Below are 21651 nucleotides of genomic sequence, written 5' to 3'. Positions count from 1 at the left end.
TAAATGTCGTAAAAAAAAACGCAAAATCTGGCCCTCTGCAGTCCCCAAAGGCTCCATGTGAGAATGGTAGCACACCCACAAACAAAATATGATGCCCGACTGGATGCACCACAGAGCAGACACAAATAATTTTTTGCTAGACTGCTTTAGATAATTAGCTCTCGCTCTAGGGCAAAACAGGAGATATTCAGCAAATAACGCTTAAAGAAAAAAAAGAAAAGTGGGTGGATTCTTGCTTTAGACTAATGCAGTTAGAAAAAGAGCATCAAAAAAGCAGCAGTTTGTAATTAACTTGCAATGTGTAGACAATAAAAATGCAAATGTGTGTGTGAACACTGGGGTCGATGCAGAGGGGGAAAGCTTCAGGGATTGATCCCCTTTCGCGTGAAGGTCAGCGTCCCACAGCGTATCGATCACATAGGATTTCAGACCTCTCTCTCAATGCCGTGAAATTAGTTTACCGCGTTCGGCAGAGAGTAAGAATACCTGTGGTCTGTTTTCGTACACACTCTGAGTCTCATTCTCTAACTTCACAGACAGTCGGCTGTTGACCTGCTTAAGTTTTGTCTGTCGGTGATCTACAAAAGAAATGCTCAGTCCTTAAGTGTTTTTCTGGTAGTAGAATTATACCTAAAGAGTTACTTACATGTACTTGTACATGTAACACTTTTTTTGCTAACATATATCTACATTTGATCATACTAACAGTTAAATCTGGTAGCAGTTTACAGTGTTCTTTTGAAGAACAAAAAAATAAAAATAAAACTGCCCTTTTGAATTTCATGCAGTAGACACGGAGCAAAATAAGCATTCATTTTTACATGTTGTTTATGACCACTTGATGAATATAAGTCCAGTATTAACTCTCCTTTTATATCTTTTTTTGGCCCCCACAAACACATATACTCCCATATGTTCACCAGCTAGATGCTAAATCTGTCCGTCTGTCATTTGAAGCTGAGCAGGTAGCACGCAGCAGGTTTATCAGAGCTATTTGTACTGGAGAAAAAAAGATAACTACTGCCTGCTACAGCTGAACAGTGAAGTTGCCGGTCATAAAACAATAACAATGAGCTAAAATAAACTAATTTAGGTCACATTTTCTATAAATCTTACAATATTTTGTTTCATCATACTTCACAACTCTTTTATTATAGTTACATCTTCCTGTTTGGTGCCATGAAGCAATTTTCCTTTGTGCCGACAACTCACACCTCAAAGAAATGGGGAAACTGCAGTGTAGACTGGTGATTTGTGGCTGCCAGTCCTCTCAAAAATGTTCATCTTCATTTAGTTAACATCTCTGAATGAATGTGGTCAGCAACCCAAATGGTTTAAATGCCTCTAAATTGTACCTCTGTTAGACTTGGTAGAAATTGTAAATTATGGTTTGAATGCTGAATTATTATTATTAGGGTTGGCAGCTACAACGGCTCGAAGAGCATCGTCATACTAATGGACCACTTACTGAAATGAAAATGCCAAAATAAAATATCATATATTAGTCATCAGTACATGACGCAGTACAAACATATCAATTTGAAGATTTAAAAATGACTAAATCTAAAACCGTAAGCCAGTTCCAGTCAAAAAAACAGACCCCGCTGAAATCCAGCCTTTTGCTATTTCAGTTTCTAACGACCCTGCTAACAGCTAAAGGGAAGAAAAAAAAACTTTGAGCCATTTAGTGTGTCTGCCTCCGTCTGAGTAGAGGATGGGACGGTGCAGCCTCGGGAATCATTCTGTCACAACAAAGCTCATGGCTACTTTTAATGTTTTGACATGAAATAAGGACAGCCATCCGGGCCGCCCATGGCCTGCTTTTTCTGGTCATCATCTCCTGCTCATTCCCCGTCTCTATCTTTTTTTTTTTTTCTACAAAACACCTTCAATATGAGAGAGAGTGGGAGGAGGCAGCAGAGGAGAGAGGTGGGGTTCTGTAATAGCAATAGATCCATTTTTATATGAAAGCCGACACCCACTGCCACATGGGAAGGGCATTTTTTTTTTCTGGAGGCAGGTAATGCTTTCTTCTGCTCCCGCTGCTCCCTGAGGTGGGCCGAGTGTAAATTACATCCAGCTCACACTCTGCACAGTCAAGAGCAGGGCTGGCTGGCACTCGCCTCCCGCAATTCCCTGCCCTGCTCATCACCAGTTAGAGGCTGAGATATTCCCATCTTGCTTGGGCACAGAGGGACATATCAGAGAGGGAATAGCCTGCCTACATGTAGCGATGCTATCTTTCTCTCTCCAATCTCTCATCATTTCTGTCTGTCTGCACAAGTAGATAAGAGGAACACTCCAGCTGCAGCTGTGCATCCTCAACTTCAACTTTTTTTTTGGGGGGACGACGACGACGACTCCACAGCACTTTTGAGGAGCGAAGGGAAGCAGGGTGTGAAGGGAAGGACTGGAAATGCAAACAGCAACCCTCCAAATCCACTTAAGTCAGATTGAAAGTGTCAGAACAGCTTGGATGGAAGGCAGAGAGGAGCACAGGAGAGAACCGGCTGGCAGACTGTGTTTCATGGCCTGTCAGGTCAGGATACATTATCCCCAGGCCATACTGTTTCTCATTAGCCCCCTGATGCGCTGTGAGGCCCTGCCTGCCTGCCTGCCTGCCATGCATGGCGGAGCCCTGAGTTAGGGCTGAGGTGGCACCTTGGCCCAGCGAGGCACCAAGACAATGCTGAGATTGGACAGGTGGAAAGACAAGGAACAAAGGGGGGGGGGGGAGAGATCATACTCAGAGGTCACTGGTTTTCTTGAGCTACATATGACGACGTTTACTCGGCCCCTAACCAAAGGATTGTACCAACAGGGGAAAGTTCAGTGATGAAATCCTTCTAAGATTACTTTCAGCATTTTAGGTAGATCCAAAATTTCAAGGTTGTCACTTTTACATAGATATTGTCCTCATCAGAAACATTGTTGATAAATTGGCAAACAACAAAAACAACCATAAAACAGATAGAGCATGGCCTTTGCTGTACCAGAGCCCTTCTAGTTTGTAATGAATTTGAAATAAACTGGCATCTTGCCAACAGGAGCACGCGATCATAAAAGGCTGACATGGTTTTCAGAAAGGTGCCAACAAACTATTTATTTGTTGGACGACTTGTTGCCAACTACCCAGAGGTTAAAGTATTTCCGTTTCATTTAATATCCTTGAGATATTTAATGAAACATCTCATCAAAGGAGAATTTAAGATAGAACCTGATTAACAAGTCATCTCTGGAAAGCGCACTGCAAAAACACCGCAACAGCAGTCAGTGTTTAACACAGAAGGTGTCATCAAAATTAAAAATAGAAACCTGCTGACTACCACTTTTACATATGATTTAGCATTTATGAAAGCATAAGCAGCGGAGCAGGAGGTGTGACATGTCTCGAGAGGGGTGAACATGCGGGGAACGACAACCAGCGTTATCTCTGCGGCGGCCTACACCGGTGCACACACAGATGGGCAGGACGTAGCAAAGGGAGAATAAGTCTCACACGCTGTGTTTACATGCTTGTTATACTTTTATTGTTGTTCTACTACAGTATTTTTCTAACATTGGTATATGCATACTCACATTAAAGGACAGGGAAAGTGGGGAGAGGTGAAGAAACATCTCCAGGAAAGAAGATAAACTTGAATAACTGACACAAAGTTACTGTGAGGTGACAAAAGGAAAAGGCAAATTATTTTATTTATCTGCTTTTTGCACTTTCCCCATTATTGTGAGTTTGGGCCCGGTTTCACTACAATGCAACACCTCTGGTTCATTGCTCTGTGTGTGTTTTCCTGTCTTAACTGGAGGAGATGGTGGAGTCTGAAAAAGAAACAACAACAAGCAAACCAAACTCTGTCACTTTGCCGCCGTCTAAGCCTCCCCAGCAGCGTCAATAAGAAGCTGCAATGAGACAAACGCAGGGCTGGCAAGCTAATCCAGGGATCACATCGTGAATCACAAATGCATGTCTGCTCCCCCCCCCCCCCCATCTCCCCATCTCCACAACCAGACGGAAATAGCCGGCTTTGGCACTGCCATAGTTTTGCCTTTCTCCTTCTGCACTCCCTTTTCCTCCCTCCTCCTTTCTCATTTTAAAGCAGGGGTTGGGGGGGTGGTGGAGATGAAGTTATTGCATGTGACACACGGTTTTTTTTTTGGTGTGGGGAGGGGGGGGGGGGGGGATGCATTACTCTGCAAAGCCGAATGCCATGGGAGCGGGATGAGATGTATCTCCTGCTGCTTAATAACAGTGGAATTATTTAAAATAGAAGCAGCAGCAGCAGCGGCGGAATATTTCTGAGTCTATATTTAGAGTGAGGAGTGATGCGTCTCACCCTCACGGCTCGTGTGGGATTCGCACGGGGAGACATGGAAATGCATCAGGGTGGAGATCAATCTAGCGTGCTGCACACAGAGCCATGCAGAGAGATGCTGTTCTCACATGGTCGGGCTGAGATGTTTCATCTGAATCACTCAGGTCATGTGCACAGTGACGGGTTGAGCATAACGGCACAGAATGATCTTATAGGATAATCTAATCTCTAAACAAGGCAGGATTTACAGCTACAAAGTAAAGTTCCCTTTGTACTGCCTTTTTACAAGCAGTCTATTTTTAGCGCTACACCAGCTGGATACAGGATTATCATCCATTCACTAACCAATAACCTGACTCCCAGCTTGCTTTCAGTCTGCAAATTTTCAAACATTATTACTTTCCAGGACCTTGTCGCAGCAAATTGCATTGATTAGCCGACTTTAAATCAGTTGCCCTTAATTACATTTTCCCTGTGTTGCTTCGCTAAGCATATAGCTCCACATGATTGCAACTAAATTGCAATTAGCCAATGCCCCAAGCACCCAAGAGGAAGACATAATGGTAGATTGGTGTAAATCGATGGTATGTGGGTGTTGGACAGAGTCTGGTCAAGTGCAGGAAAACATGTGGATTAATAAGGAGGTGCTTCAGAAGCAAACAAAGTGTTTTTATTTATAACGAAATTAGATTGTTTTTTTGCTGATGTAAATCATAATAATAATAATAACCGTTATCCTCTCCACTTGTTTAATCTCTTTTACACTGTATATTCATCCGAAGCTTTCTCAATCTCACAAACAGACATTTTCAGTTGTTTTTTTATTCCTATCAAAACCAAGAAGTCACATGGGGCCAAAAGAAACAATTGAAAACCAATGCCCAAAATGAAAGAAAATAAAAACATAGCCACCAAGAGCTAGATAGTAATCATGCATCCAAGAGAGAGCTATGAAAATGATGGACACAGTGCAGAAAAAAATGCAAATATAGCGAGGCAAAACGGCAAGAGGACAAAACTCGTTCCAAAACAAGAGCGCATCTAGGGTTGGCCTTCACCCGCTGGCAAACAGCGTAACCCACATTGAGCTGGGGAGAAGGGGCCAACTTTGAATGTTATGTTTACAAACCGCAACAAACTTCATACTCATTGTTCCTTTAAATCTGGTTCACCAAACATAAAAAGGGGGATGGGTGTTGAAAAGGTACATTTCTGGGTAGTTCTAAGGAATTAATTCATTTGACCAGTTTGATGGAAAAACAAAACAAAACCCAGATAAAAAATGAATAGATATATATTAAAAACACATGTCAAATAAGTATCAGATTGTTTTTACATCAAAATCCCCATCATGTCTGTCTTTTCTCTACTGTAAAAAAATGTTCAAATGTTTGATGACTCAACCTGCACTCAGGGGCATTTACAAAAAAATCATCCAATCAAATGAGACTTTGGGGACTTGCTAGCCAAACCGGTCACCGGACGACAGCGACACAGAGTCAACAGAGACACACCACTCAAACACTCTGTAGTACTGTGAAATATGTCACAGTGCAGAAGCTAAAGACGCTCTAACATCCATTTCATTGGGACTTTTTACAAGGTTAAGATCAAACAAAATGTAATGGAGTTTATTCTGTGTGACGGTGTGAAAATGAGCGCAGTCAGTATGAAGCGTATGTGTAGCTGGTCAACAGATGGTAATGTTGACAACGTGCTCGGTTCATTGGCCCGCTCTGTGTACAGTTAGCAGGGGGTCACCAAAAAGCCCTGGGATGTTTGTCTCTGCCAGTCCCGTTTCATCACACACACATCCTGGCTGTGAACATGCCGCTTATCACAGCTCCATACGGCCGTCAAAAAAAGAATAAACACGCCAGGTATGATTTATGGACTCAGGTTTGTAGTATCTGACAAGGCAAACAGTCCCGCTCTGTGCTGCTGATGCAGATATGAAGCTTTGTCCTGTTTTAGATGAATGAGCGAATGTGTGAAGTGAAGGTCAAAGCGAATGCCAACCTTCAGTCAAGGAGAACATTTTTGTTTTCAGCTCAAAGGAGCATGGCATGACGATTATCAACAAACATGTTGAGGAATGAGGATATGAAAGAGCCTGCACGTGCACACACACACACACACACACACACACACACACACACACACACACACACACACACACACACACACACACACACACACACACACACACAAAGGGAAGTGTTTTAGGCTTACCGGAAAGTAGAGAAGCAGAGCTCCACACAGGATGGCCTCCAGTAGGACTAAACCTGATGCTCTGATACTCTGCAAGAGAAGAAAGAAACACCTGTTATTAAACTTATTGTTTATGCATCATATATTTAAACCTACAGTTACAGATTTTTGGCAACAAGCTTTTTGGAGTTGCTGTCTGCCGTTTGATGCTGGTTGTGTACAGAATGTTTTTCAAAGTTTTTCCACTGAAAACAGCTGTCTGGAAACAACGCTAATGACAAAACATTGAATTTGCAGTTAAACAGTTTAACCAAAACAGAAGATAAAATGTTTTAAAAAGCTTATGTGTAGTTATTAGATTCATTGTTGATTAAAAATATCAATTACAGCAGCTTTAATATGAAATTGCAAGAAATCTTTTCATTTTTTATGTAAAAAAATCGCTAAATTATAATGTTTTTTCTACAAAATGTATGTAGGACAGATTAGAATATAACTCCCCTCATATTCCAGCAGGTCCAAACAAGTCTAACACAGCAGGATATCATAATGTTCCAGGAGGATTTAAAAGCAGAATGCAGCTTCCTTCTTTGGTTGAAAGAGAACAAAGCGCATTGAAAGCTTCTGCCTCAAGGACTTTTCATAGAAGGGTTCAACCATTTCAGGCTCTTTCTGTTCTCCTATTGTGTGAGATATTTAACAAAATATATCGTCGTCAAACTGAAAAGATGCCTGAGGAGGCTTTCAAAGAGCAGAGGACAACTGAGCTCAACTCATTTAAGAATAAATGCAAAGAAACAACACAAAACACTTTTCACAGCTATCTGGACCAGATGAATGTTTATCTAGTTTGAGATAAATTTAAATCTACAAGCCAAATCAACTCATTTCTTTATGAAAAACTTTAATGTATCGCAAAGTATGTGAGAAGCTTAGAAACTAAGCTCTTAAACTAAGTTTGATGAGATGAATGGGGATTACATAAGTGGTGTTTAAATGATGACAAGGCCCGGGAGTATCTCACACTTTTATCTGCATTATTAATGAGAGCCATCCTTTGTTGAACTCTGGTTGATATGATGCCAGGAGTCTTCAGGTGGGGTGGAGATAGAGCAGCTAGATGTTCCCCTGTCAGCGATGTGGTGAATCTTTCAGGCTAATCCTCAAAAGTCTAATGCTCAAAACAAAGCCTTTAATTAAGCCAATTAATTAACATTAACAACTGGAGGCTCAGAGGATTTCATAAGTTTGGTCAAAAGTTTACTTGGGTAGAAAGTGAACTCAGCAGGTAAATCACCTTATCTTCACTTTCCATACTGAACGTTTTGTGTTTGTGAGGTAGTTTTACAGTGTGATGATGCACTATGCAATATATTGCAGATAGAGAATATATTATTTACTAAAGTCATTAAATTAGACGACGATGACATTGTCAGCTGGATGTGAACACGCGAACCGAATCCACATTTCCCACTGCCACATTTACAACGGATATAGATTTGTTTAAAATATATGATGTGAACTAAATACCAGCATCATTTTTTCATCTTTAGAAAGTTATAGTCCGACATATTAACACTCAACCTGTGAAACATGAAGCGGTCAGTGGCCCCCATGTATAAATCACAGTAAATTCAGAAGTTAGTTCTCTCATTTAGACACACTGGTCGCTGTCCAAGGTGCTGATGTCGAGTTGATCTGCCGCGGCTGATCTGTTTGAAATGATTTCAAAGCTCCGCGCTGACCACCCACATACGGATTCACTGGTTCATTGATCCGAAGGGCTTTGATGACCATACGGCCCAGAAAACATAAAACACGTAACTGATGTGATGTTGTAATTGTGAATTGAATCTGTGTGTCTGTTATCCACTGCCGAGTTTTCAAACTTTCACTCTTAGTGGTGACAGAACAGATTCCCTAAACGCGGAAGGAGATCATCTTTAAATAACAAATAACAAAAAAAAAAGAAAAACAGTCTCTGTCGTGTGATGATACATACCTTGTTCCTGCGAAAGTGGTAGATGAGTACCATGCTAACGAAGACAATTAGCATGCAGAGGCACTGGAAGGAGACCACGGCCAATCGCAGGGCGCCGTCCTCTCGGGCCACACAGGGGGTTTCGTCCTTGCAGAAGGCGCAGCCCTCCTGACACGGCATGCAGTCGCTGGAGGAACCCTCGTCCGCATTGGGACCGCTGTTTGCAGATTTTCCCTTTTTCCCCATCCCTGTCACAAACAAGATGGAGAGATGAAGAAGTTTAGTTCCAAAACAGAAGATCAGCAACTGTCCCCCTCAGCAAATAATCTTACCGTCATTGGAATTGATCAAGCTATCAACCTTCAGTTATCATTGATTTTGTTCTTTAAATGGAAGGGTAGCTTTATTTTTGAAATTATGATTTGATTATAAAAATGTATTCCCCTTTTGACTTTAACTTACTTTTGACATTGCATGAAAACTGGTCATTTAGTTAGCTAAAAGGAACAAATAAATAGTAAATGAATAGTTCAATGCTTAAAGTGATAATATTAAAAACTGTAAGCCAAAAAATAATGGTTAAAAGATTTGAATTATTAGTTAAATGTAATGGATAAGCAGTTGAAATATTATCTTAAATTAGTTTAAGAAATTGTAAGTCTTTGGCCTTTTGAGTGCAAGGGAACAGATTTGTTTGAGATACCGATCGCATTTTGGGTATTTTGTGTCCAGACTAACTTTTTTCACAACAGTTCCAAAAAATATTTGTAACTATCCTAAAGTCAGCGTAAACCATCACAAATTCTAAATGTTATTATCTAACTTTGTTGTTGTTCTTATTGTATCATTGTTTGTTTTTTTTGCATTGGTTAGTAAATCAATTATTGTTATTTAATTAAAATATGAATTAATTGGTCAGTTAATATTATGATCAGAGGCAGATCAATCTTGGCTACCATCAATTCGAACCTAATAAGTATCAAATTTTGTCATACAGTTGCTATTAACAAAATGTTTATTCAGAATTTTGTTGATCATTTTTCCTAGTTTTGTGTACAGATTGTGTAGCGACATCTACCACTTTCTTAGGTTTCCTTCTTATTGAATTTCCTCTGGATATGAGACCAGTATTAAAAGATAAAGGAGATGAAGTGCTTCTATGACAGACCGAAGCGCCCTGAGTATATATATATTCTTATCCCTCTCTGACCTTACAAGGATTCATCGACATTGTGTCAACACAACGGAGATGGATCTATATGTGTGAACATGAAAAGTCAACACTGCAGCACCTTGTTCAGTCACTGGCATATCCTTCAAGGCTGATAACTGCGGCTTCCTTAAGAAAAAGCACACAATGACACGCCAGAACTTTCTCGCTTTTTTTTCTTTTCTGACAAGGACAGGGACGATTTGGGAGCCTAAAGACAGGACGGATTGGCTCAAACCATAAAGAAATCTATGTTAAGTTAAGCTAGGCTCAACATCTGGGCTGGGAAAGTACATATATTCAAGAATTTCGACTGAGTTTGAGGTATAAACCAACCACTAAACCACTAAATGCTTAAAATAAAGCTGCTCGGTTGCCAAACTGGACATTGGCGAATGCTAAAAACCTCGTCCCAGGGTAAACTAAGGTAAAAACCAAACAGGCACAACAAGAACCAAGTGGACTCGTTATTGGTAAATCCCCTGAGAGAGGCCCATATGGTTGGATAGATAGTGAATGGTGGACTTATATAGAGCTTTTATGGAGGCTTTATTGGAAAAAGCCATTGTCTCAGAGATTTGGAGGGATTTTGCCTTTAAAAAGAAACTGGCCTATTTTTCAAAGCTATGACTCTGCACATGATTTATCCCTTCAAAAGGACTACTTATCTCCGTGGAAATGAGTCATATCCTTCGGCTAGTTCTCATCTAGTTTGTTGCTCCTACAGCTGACTGACGGTCAGAGGAATCTAAGTCTCAGATTCTCCCGAATATTTATGTGCAAGATCCACAATGGAAGATCACTGGGAGACAAAGGAAAGTGAGTTGCACTGGTTTTCTCTGCAAAGGAGTGTCAAGGATGTCCCCTTGTGGATTAACCAGGCTTGTTATTGGCCCCATGGTGGGCCAGACTGCAGCACTACGCCTCGCTAACAGGCTTGCCTCTCCTCTCTATTATTGTGTACTCAAACACACACTCACACACACTCACACACACTCACACACACTCACAGCTTTAATGCAGACTTGCACACATGAACACATAAGTTTGTGAACACGGCAAACAGCACAAACAGGCAGAAGCAAGACAGCACAGAAATCCAGCTCTCTGAGAAAGACATTTCGGAACCTTTTTTAGCTTTTCTGTGCATGAAGGGAAAATGTTTTAGGGTAAAAAATGGGTGCAATAAGATAGTGGAGGAGGGAGGAAGGGAGGTAAATGGGTGAGAATAGGGGTAAAATTGAGATGGACACAGAGGAACATGCTGTATGAGGTTTGTGTGGGATGAGAAAGGAGGGAAAGTGGAATCGAAATGAAAGTATGAGAGTGATGGAGGGCAGGTGAACACCACTGGGGTTCTGTGTCTGCAGAAGCCGTTTTTAATTAACTCACAGCAGACAGAATAAACTGGGAAAAGTAACTACCATTAAAAAGATATTTCCCTTCTTGAACCTGATTAGCCTCCCCAGGTACCGGGGCTACTTCAATTTTCAGACAGGGCAGTAACACCTGCCTCCTCCTCCTCCTCCTCATCACCGTAGTTATAAAATGAAGATGTTATATAACGAAATATAAAAACGGTGAAAACAGCTGCTAATCAACATATATACGATTGTTCAGCAGAATCAGGAAGTAATTAAATGAGCTCACTTGCTATATTTGTACAAAATGAGAAGAAACAGGATTTACATGAAAAGAACTGTCTCCTCCAAACAGGAGGCTTTGTTGTTTTTTAACCTTTGCTGACAAAAGAAATGTGATCTCATAAAATGATGTGATAAAAGTCTTAAATGCATCTCAAGGTTGTGCTGGATGAAGGACACAGAACAGAGTGTCCAATAGCTGATAATTAACAACAGAGGAAGTAACATCACACCTGCTTTAGTTTTTATCTTTATTGTATTGCCATTAACCCTCTTATACCAGCTTTCCCTGCCTCTATTGGTTAAAACCATAGTTATGATTGCATGTCTTAGCTCAGTAAGTCTCATTGATTTTAGCAGTACGTTAATAGCAACTTGTGACTCCTAAAGCACAATTCTTCAGTCAGGTGCAAAGAGTTAATGCTCAGTACGTAACTTTTCTAACCTTATTGTACATTTGAAAAAGTGTACAATAACACAGACACAGTGACTGTTATTACTGTACCATAACTGTGAGATGTAATTTAAAAAGCGTTTCTTTATCTTTTTCTCTTAAATGTTCATTACAACAAAGGTCGATGTCATGTAATATGTCTTCAATCCATGCAGGGAAGTCAAATTTAATTCTGTAAAATACTATATGATTAATTTTTGTGACAGTTTTTATGTGATTATAGTGAACAAGTATACAGAAACTTCATCTCAAGAAGTATTGAGATAAACATTAAAACCCTCAAGCGTTGACAAAAGCAGTTTAACAAGAAAATCTCAACACAAGGTCCACTTTAGCTTTTTCTTGAGCTTTTAACCACATCCCATATGGTTTACTCAGTGGAAAAAAATCCAGAAAAAGTCTCAATTGTTTCGTCAAACCCAAAAATGATTCTGGTTGTACCAACTGAACCTTCATCAAAAAGGATTAAGAAATGGATTCTTCAATCTTAGCATGCTGTAATTTGCCAAAACAAACTCTTCTTATAGTCTAAAAGTGACCTTTTAAGTGACCTTGCAGGGACCAATCAACTTGTGTCTGACTTACTTGTGAAGCCGTTGACAGCCACTCTGTTGGGGTGGTAGAATCCTGTCTTGCAGCGGCACGTGTACTTGTCTAAGACAAATCCGTGACCATGGAGCGGCAGACACTGCGAAGAGACAAAAACATGTAAATCACACAAAGAAGACAGTGGATTCAGTTTGAACTTGAACATCAGTAATTACGAATTTTAAACGCGTCATGTTGTTATACAGACAAATAAGACACCAATATAAAAGCAATTACGATATGTCAATACTAAACCAAAAGTAAATCCTGCAGCTGGAAATTCAGAGAAGAGAACACAGGATCAAAAGTCTTGTGGGAGGGACAAGGGTCTAATTATTTAAGTTGTGAGATTCGTCTCTCCGTCTAACTGTGCCGTCTCGCCTCTCAGTATTAAATTAGTAAAGCTTCTTCCTTTGGATTGAGAGCCTGATAGGAAACAGACTGAGAGCTGCTGAGAAAAAAACACGAGGGGTGTCAGGGGGCATCCTTGGCAGACTTTGTGTGCTGTTTGCCAAATTACACGATATAATTAATATCTAAATTAAGAACAGACTCATTTGCATGATTAAAGGAGAACCATTAATTCGACTTCTTATGGGAATGCGATTCCATCTTCTCCTCCGTATGAACACATTTGGGTCATTGATGTAAAAGAAAAAGAAGCTGCTTTTCTTTCTTCTTGCTCTCTCACTAAAACTACATAACATCTTATTTTCACAACGTTTTTTTCTAAGCGGAGACGATAATGACTTTTGAGTCCCAAGAAACGACGAGGCGGCCCAGAATAGCGACGGTACTTCAGCCGACACTTGACACGCTGTGAAGTGATTGTGACCTGAGATCTGGAGGTAAGGCCGGCGGCGGCGGCGGCGTCTAAATGAAGCATCAGTCATAGCGATGCTCTTCACATCGGACTGGACTCTGCAGGTCTTAAGAGGCAGAGCTATTTCTGACTGTCTGTCAAGGTGCTCGGTGAAGGTACGAACGCTGAGAGTGTCGGCCCTCCGTCAAAGCCTTGGAGAGCACAAAGTAATTACCGGGGTGACAATTCAGCAAAACAAGTTCCTCAAACAAATTCCTGCTGAAGAGACCAAAGCGTTTAAAGTGGCACTACACTAATGTGTTGAAGGCCGCTCCTCGTTTCAGCAGTGACAGTCTGGAAAAGGATGCTTTTGATCTTAAAATGGTAAACCTGTGTACAGTGCTTTGCCACTACGTATTCAGAGACTGTATCAAACCCACAAGACTGGAAATATTTGCTTATTTCAGGACTTCTTACACGTGTTTAAACATCTGTGAACAATGCTATGAATGCATGTCACCAGAATGTGTTGCAGCTCACTAGTGAATTCTAATGGTAAAAAGAAGGGTCCAAGACACCACGTATTCTTCTATTTGTGATTAAATTAATTCACGCTAGAAGCAAAAGGAAAGGTTATGACATATTCAATATATCCAGTACAACACTGATAAAATAATTTAAAAAAATTGACTTGCAAAGAGGCAAAGTTTTTGATTAGTTTGTATTTTATAACTGTACTTTAAGCTGGCCTTTAATTCATTTTCAATAACCATGGGGCAAATGACTAAATTAGCTCATTGTATTGATTTTATGATCTGCAACCTTACTGTTCTGGTTCAGCTGTTTTCAGCAAAAAACTTCTGATAGACCTGCTGTACACAAACAAAGCAGCACCTAATGGCAGGAAGAAAAGTTAACAAAACGCTGGTCAACTTACCACAAGTTGCCAGAAATATGACTTTTTATGCTAATATTGGATGAGTAAATAGGCAATTGTTTGTCTGCTAACACATTGCCTTACAAAACTTTGTTAATACTATCTGTCAATGTTGTGTTTGTTACAGTTTAGTCTGTATCTTACTCTTCTATACAGATTAAAGAGGGGAAAAGTGAGCCAACATGGCAACCATCAAGAATTTACAGATAACTAGTAACTATAATGTAGCCAAGCAAGTGTGAGCAATCCAGGCTTTATGTTTGCATGTTTTAATGTGTGTTTTTTTATTTAAAACCTGCAACAAATTTGCATGTTAGTGTCTTATTAACCAACCAGGCAAGACAGAGACGTTTAAGAGGCAAATCTGATGTTCGTAAGTCAGCCTCTCTTTGAACTTTACGAACCGTTTCATTCAATACATACAGAGATAAATCAAACATTTTATTTGGGAAAATTTGACAAATCTCCAGGTTAGATGGTCCTTTATATTGGTGCCTCTCTTTTTGTTTCAGGCTGATGAGTCGTGTATTCACTTCATAAGAATCAGAGCCTGGTGCAGCTTTAAATGAGGTCTGTGGTGCAACGTGATTTCGTCTCTGATTCCCCACAGTTTTCTCCTCAGGACAGGTGGAGCGTGCCGCAGCTACAGCCTGCCACTGTTAATATGCCCACCTCACAGAGACACTAGAGGAAACAGCCAGAGACAGGTGTGTGTGTGTGTTTGTGTTTGTGTGTGTGTGTGTGTGTGTGTGTGTGTGTGTGTGTGTGTGTGTGTGTGTGTGTGTGTGTGTGTGTGTGTGTGTGTGTGTGTGTGTGTGTGACAGGGGGAGAGCCAGGAATAGCCCAGGCGGTGATTGATGCATGGGCTCGGATGTGGAGTAAGTTGAACGTGGAAGCGGCCCAGACAACGCGGTCTACCTCCCAGCTACCTGCCATCAGTCACATGTGATCCTAGCGGTCTAGCCGGGAGCCAGACTCATATTAAGGGGCCAGAAAAAAAAAGGAGCTTTTGAAACAGATGTGTAAAAACCACCACACAGGGATGAGGAGCTGAGGAGACTCCGGGGGTCAATGTCAAGGTCTAGGGTGAAGTTTTATCAAGATGATTTCTATTCCAAGACCACCATTTGAAAAAACTAAATCTTTGTTACTATAAGTAGACAACTTTAAGGTACCAATGTGTATTTATTTTTTTACACCTAGTGGCACTATAAAGCAATGTTTTGTTACGTGTGTCCCCCATTTGTTATTAGAAAAGGTCACAGGCGTGCTGGTGATGCGAAACATACTGCAACTTATTGTGTCATATTATTTTACTGATTGAAAAGTACAAAAGCAAGAAAAGTGGCAATGCATAAGCAAAATGCATGAAAGAAAAAGACTGCGGGTGAGCAAACATGTAATGCAGTTTTTTTTAAATATGCCAATGAAATGTTTAATGAAGAGGGAAATGCATTAAAAAAAAAGCCTCAAGGATACAAACAATGCTTTTGAGTAAGAGCATTGTATTTGTTGCATCCGGCTTGTGAAATATGGTGATTTTCTGCTTTCTCTGTCACATATGTCACAGCACATGAAATATATATTTTGGGCTGGAGAGTTGAAAAAGTCACTTATAGTTCTGGGAAATTGTGATAGACGTTTCTCAATATTTTTTTTAACATTCACACACTAAAATGATCAGTTAATTAAGAAGATAATTAGGTGATCAGACAATACTGAAAAGTGGAACTAAACCTATGTAATATCCCTACCAAACCTATTTTCTTTAAATCAATATATCAGTTAAAATCACTTTTCCACATCTTACATGAATACATTATTGTCAAATACACAACATATACAGCTATTTAGGGCTGATAGGATTCCTTGAGAAACTCGATAAAAATCATTGATTATCATTTTCTTTGCATAATACTATTGTATGCAATTCAAGCAATCAAAATTTGGTACCCAACTACTCGATTAATCGATTGATTTATAGAGTAGGATACTTGATTACTTTAATAACAGCTGCAGCCCTACAGCTATTATAAGACAACATACTGTTCTAGTATCTCCGACAGAGCTCACATACATAGCAGTGACCTACTTTCATACGGACGACATTTGCTATTAATTATGTTTGATGATGTTCATATTGAAAGCGAGCAACTCAGGCAACCATATTGTTCTTTCCATAATGAGCTGAAGGCGTCGACTCTGCTGCCTGGAAGCAGAAATCCCATCAACTGATGAATAATCTATATAGTCTGTATGATTGAGAAACATGTGTCTGACTGCACAGAATCTCTCACTGTTGTTTCTGATGTGATCTGACATGGATGCAAGAAATATTTGAAATATTAAAACTTGATTTATAAATTAAATGTTTGAGAAAAAACATTAAAAGTGTCTGTTTCTATTTTTGTCTTCTACCTGTAGATGCTGAGATAAGTAAATACAATCTACACCTTTAATTCTTTATAACAGTCACACGTGAGAGAGACACTAAGAGCTCGTGTTGTCTCTCTGCGCTCCAGGTTCCCCCACCAGCACTGTCGTTGTTTACATGCCAGCTGTGGCAGCTGTCAATCACACGCACTCTGACATACTAATTGCCATGGTGACATGTGTGTGACCGCAAGCGAGAGCCTTTTTATCGGCGTGCGTCACGCTGCCAGGCCAGCACGGTCTGCCTGCGACCGGAGTTCTTATAAAAGAGCTGCAGGAATCAAAAATAGACACAACACACACACACACACACACACACACACACACACACACACACACACACACACACACACACACACACACACACACACACGGTCTTTTATTTCTCCCTCTCTGACTTGTGTACATTTCGTATTTTCGCAAATCATATTGTAGAAACATGGTAACCAATAATGGCAGCAGGATATTGGGCAAAAATGACATTGAAATATTTTATTTTGCTTCAATATATATTGCAAAAAGAAAGAAAAATTAAGGAATATTCCCCCCTTCATTATCTAGGTCAAATTTAGGGTTAATTGCATCAATCTGGTGCACTTTGAGAGTAAAATGAAGAGCCTTCATAAAAAATGTTGTGCTTTAATAAATAGGGATGTCAAAAATATTTATGAGATTGTTTAAGATATATCTATGTTGTATTTTTCCTCGTATTGCTCTCCTTCCTGCTGCTTTTAAACTTTTAAATATTTTGGGGGTGTTTTTAACTTATTGACAAACCTCAATGAGTGGGACATGTGCTGCGTTAATCCATAGTTGTTGCTAGTATTTTTGTGATGCTGCCATAAAAGCTTTTAAATATATTTAATTATGACAATAATTGATCAGAAAGAAAAGGCTTAATGGAAGGATTAATAAAGGATTAATGTTATCTAATACATTTGGCCCATGCATTAGGAAGTTAACAGTATAAATGTTATCTATTAAAGCCTTTTATAATAATGGTTTTGATATAAGATGTCTTTCATCATCATTTATATGTATTGCATGGTCTGAGGAAGTTCTACATTTTTTTGTGGAGTAAGAACAAATTCAGGTAAGAAAATATTGATGAATTCCCTGTTTTGTGTCCAAATTGTGCAAATGTTTGTGAATATGCCAAGTGTTTTTTTTTTTTTTTGCCTGAGGGGATATGTTTTGAATATCTGATCAGAAGAAAACATTTATTTTCTAAAATGAGAAGAGTACACAAAGTATGTCTTGTTTAAAGCATACTTCAGCATAATGAATACTGCTGCTCAATAGACAGTAAAGACCTAAGTAACTTTCAAAATAAACTCATATTATAAATTCATTATAATTGCATATCCTGCATATGTACACACACACACACACACACACACACACACACACACACACACACACACACACACACACACACACACACACACACACACACACACTACACACTCTTCCTCCTGACATCAAACACAGCAGTTATCTTCCATCACCTCTCTGTAACATGAGGCTGGGGAATATAAAAAACAACTCTAAGGGTATAGCACTAATTAATGCGGAGGCCAGTTGTCTTCCACCTGACCAGGAAACCAGGAACTAGCTCGATGCTGACGGCTAATTAAGACCTGCCGAGGACTATCCCTCCCTTTGAGACGAGCCCACGCTCTTCCGGTCCATCACAGTGCCTAATCAACCACTAATAGGCCTCTGTAGATATTTGTAATGTTCCTACAGAGTACAACGTAAAACCCTGAGGAAAGTTCATCGTCCAATAATTACAGATTGAACTACTGAATGCACAGAATGGAGGTTTAGAAGGAGAACACTTGAGTCTGGAAGGTAATTTACTCTTCTCATACGGTACAGTTGTTACTGAGTTTGCATGTATGTGCAGTGTGCTGTAAACTGCCAGCTCAGAATGTGTATGAAGGCACTGGGGAAATTAGACAGTGTTTGTTTTAAAGGAAGAATAAAAAAAAAAAAAACAGGAGATCCACCTGCTCTGTTAAACAATGACGTATTATGTCTTTTGTGGCCCTGGAGGAGCTTTGTCAAGTCTGAGAAAATAACCACCGGGGTTATGGGCTTTGGCTTGGAGAGGCATTGACCGGGCATTAAGGGTTTAAGAGACAAGATCAAGAGGCATCCAGGGATTTTTAGGCTTAGGGAGCTTGAGGACCCATTTTGAGGACTAAAAGTTTTACTCTCTCTACCTGTGTTGACCGTCCTTTTGTTATTTGACTCTTGCAAGTTACAAAGCCAAATGGGGGTATACATTGCTGGAATACCCCTTTGACTTGGCTGTTTATTTGGGTGTGTTGCATTTCCAAGGGTCTCCACACTATCCCGCCGGGAAGAGTTCAGAAGCTGGACTAGTTAGCATCCGTCTTCCTAGTGGCGGGGAGCAGTGACCCAGCCTGCTGTTCTGCTCATTTTCTGTAACCACTGTTACGTTAGCAGAAAATATGGTGGAATTTGCAAACTAACCTTAGCAAGCTAGCTGACCACCTGCTAAATTAGAAAATGTTTTACTTAATTTAGCTTGATTTCCAGTCCACAGCAAGGAGAGAGCAGGCAATAGAGGCTGTTGGAAGAGGCGAGGCGAGGGGTCTGATTAGAGGGCGTTAATATTCTTTTCATTTCTTGTATACATTTTAACATTTTTAAATAATATAAACAAGTTCTGTCATCTGATATTCCTGATGTTTTATCTTTTTGCCAGGGTATCTTTTTGGTAATTTTGGTACACAAAGGTAGAGCCTCTTCATTTAGCTCTTAAAGTGCACAAGATTGATGGATTCAACTTTGAAATGTACAAAGCCATCTGACTCACAGTCTCACAAAATCCTGTTGGAAACACTGAGTACGATATTACAGTCCTTAAACCCAAACTGTAATTGGCTGTTAGTGAGAATATAAAAGAGCTCAATATACATTTAGCTAATTAGTCACTGAATGTTTATGATGAATTGGTCCATATTCATTCGGAGCAGCAAGCCTAAAATGGGAACTAGTGGTTGTGTGTAGCTTTGTATGTAAGAGAGAGCAAAAGAAGAATGAGTTTTGACGTATATATCTTTGCTTCTGGCCGGCTTCATCCTTAAAAAAAACATCTAGCTGGTGGGTATGGACTGGGCTAAATAAATTGGCGCTGGATCTGGCTCAGACCGCAATTTCAAGCCTGTGCATTACTCTAACTCAGACACACAAAGGGACACTGCTGAGAGCTGGATGGCTGTGGCTCTGTGCTGAGGGGGACAGCCAGACAGCCAGCCAGGCCTTTAAACGAGGTCAACTAGCAGAAGTTAGCCGGGGCCGAGCTGCCCGGAGAGCAGGGCCTCGTTTTTTTTTTGAGCGCAGTCCAAAGACCAGAGCCTTTAACACCAGCGAGATAAACACTCCGGTCTAGAGGGAGCTTAACACCGCCACCAGACTGGGACTGGTAAACACACAACAGACACCACTGGGATACTGCTGTCATAATCACATTCACAGCTTACGTTAGTGTCAAAGTGAACATATTTATTCCACGTTCGCACGTTAAAATGCACAGTAACGTTGACCCCTTGCAACTTTCAACAGGCAAATAGACATACCATACGTACAATCACTCGAGTACACGAGCACAATAAAACAAGGACACTGAGTACTAAGAGATTAGGCATGCGCAAAGTTTTCTGACATCCTCAAAGCAGCCTCCGGGGACAACGGGCACAACTCGCTGTCGTCCACTCAACCGACGCTTTCCTCAAACAGGAACTGCAACGATTCTTCCTTACTTGAAATCCCTGTCATCCTAATTTGCAACTTGAAAGTGATTCATGTAATTCTGACTGTTCTGTTTTAAGTTGCCAAAGATCAGAGACCACATCATGCTAGAGAATAAGCCTTTCAATAGAGAGAAAATCTTTTAATCTGACCTGCTGCAGGCCATTGATGTTATCTTCCTCAATGCAAAATGGTTGTGCTTAACAGATAATCATGACACCAAACTATCGGTGATTTAACACTACAGATGGAGAGATCCTGAGTAAAGTAGCTGTTTTCTGACCTTGTTAAATGCGTTTTTTGTCCCATATATGTTGCTAAAGCAGGTAACCATAGACTTAGTTGCTTATGGTTATTATATATAACGATCAGAAGAATTTGATTGCAGCCCACAGCGAGTTTGCTTTGCAGGGTGTCTTGAATCACCCTTTTTTTTAGTGAGTAGCTTCAATATCAGCAAGAAGTGGGAACAAGAACCCCTGATCTTTCACATTAAAAGATGTCAAAAGCTGCTGCTCCTCCTTGATTCCTCCCTGTGGAAGGTTTTGCTCGGCAGGTCCAACTGGGAGGAGACCCTGAGTCACACCCAGAACACACTGGAGGGATTATATATCACCTCAGGATCTCTCAGGAGGAGCACAGGATGCAGCGAAGCAGAAGGATGTCTGGGCTTTCTTGCTTAGCCTTGCATGGAATTGGGTAAGTGATGGTAAATAGATTGATGGTCCAAAATACTATCTATTTTATATCTTAGGAGCGTCATCTTTATTTGTGGGAACACTGAGAATCCGTACAGAGTTAGGGATATAAAAACAGCCTAGACTGCAGTAAAGGCCAGAGCCAGGTAACTTTTGTGTATAAGTTAAATAAGATACCGTCACTCAGTCTATTTCCATCCCATGTGAGCATACAGCTGTACTCATTTCACATCCAATCTCATGGGTCCCTGGACAAATGTTACCTCTACTTTCCCCTTTTTCCCCCCCCAATCCTCCCCGGACGAGTGTTTGCTTTTTGTCTCGGTTTTGCCGTGTGCTGCTGAGGCCGGGCACAGCGAATGTAAGACTTTGCCCGGGGGCGAGTGTACTCAAGTCTTCAAAGTGTTTCCATGTAAATTCAGAGTTCCAGCATTATCCACAGAGCCAATTAGAGAGACAGTGGTTAAGGAAAGGGCCGGGGGGGGCCAGAGTTAAAACAAGAAGTGTCCTGTGATCTCTGGTCCCACTGCGTTATAGCCAACAGCCCTCAACCTTGACGTTTTCATCTCCAATACCCAAGAGGAGACTGTCCAATGTG

At 40.4% G+C, this 21651-nt stretch overlaps 1 protein-coding gene across 1 annotated transcript in view; it reads right to left on the bottom strand.

Annotated features, from left to right (window-relative positions):
• Positions 1 to 21651, bottom strand: part of gpr158a (G protein-coupled receptor 158a) — a 65345-nt gene that overhangs the window by 21493 nt on the left and 22201 nt on the right. Inside the window, exons 3-5 of the mRNA XM_054623288.1 lie at positions 12398 to 12500; positions 8527 to 8753; positions 6546 to 6614 (exon numbers count right to left, since the gene is read on the bottom strand). Coding sequence (XP_054479263.1) covers positions 6546 to 6614; positions 8527 to 8753; positions 12398 to 12500 — 399 coding nt within the window. The remainder of the gene's footprint in view (positions 1 to 6545; positions 6615 to 8526; positions 8754 to 12397; positions 12501 to 21651) is intronic.

This window comes from Anoplopoma fimbria, chromosome 21 (assembly GCF_027596085.1).
Source record: "Anoplopoma fimbria isolate UVic2021 breed Golden Eagle Sablefish chromosome 21, Afim_UVic_2022, whole genome shotgun sequence".
Classification (NCBI taxonomy): Eukaryota; Metazoa; Chordata; class Actinopteri; order Perciformes; family Anoplopomatidae; genus Anoplopoma; species Anoplopoma fimbria.
Note: the sequence above shows the minus strand (reverse complement) of the source record. Positions and strands in the feature narration are given on the sequence as shown.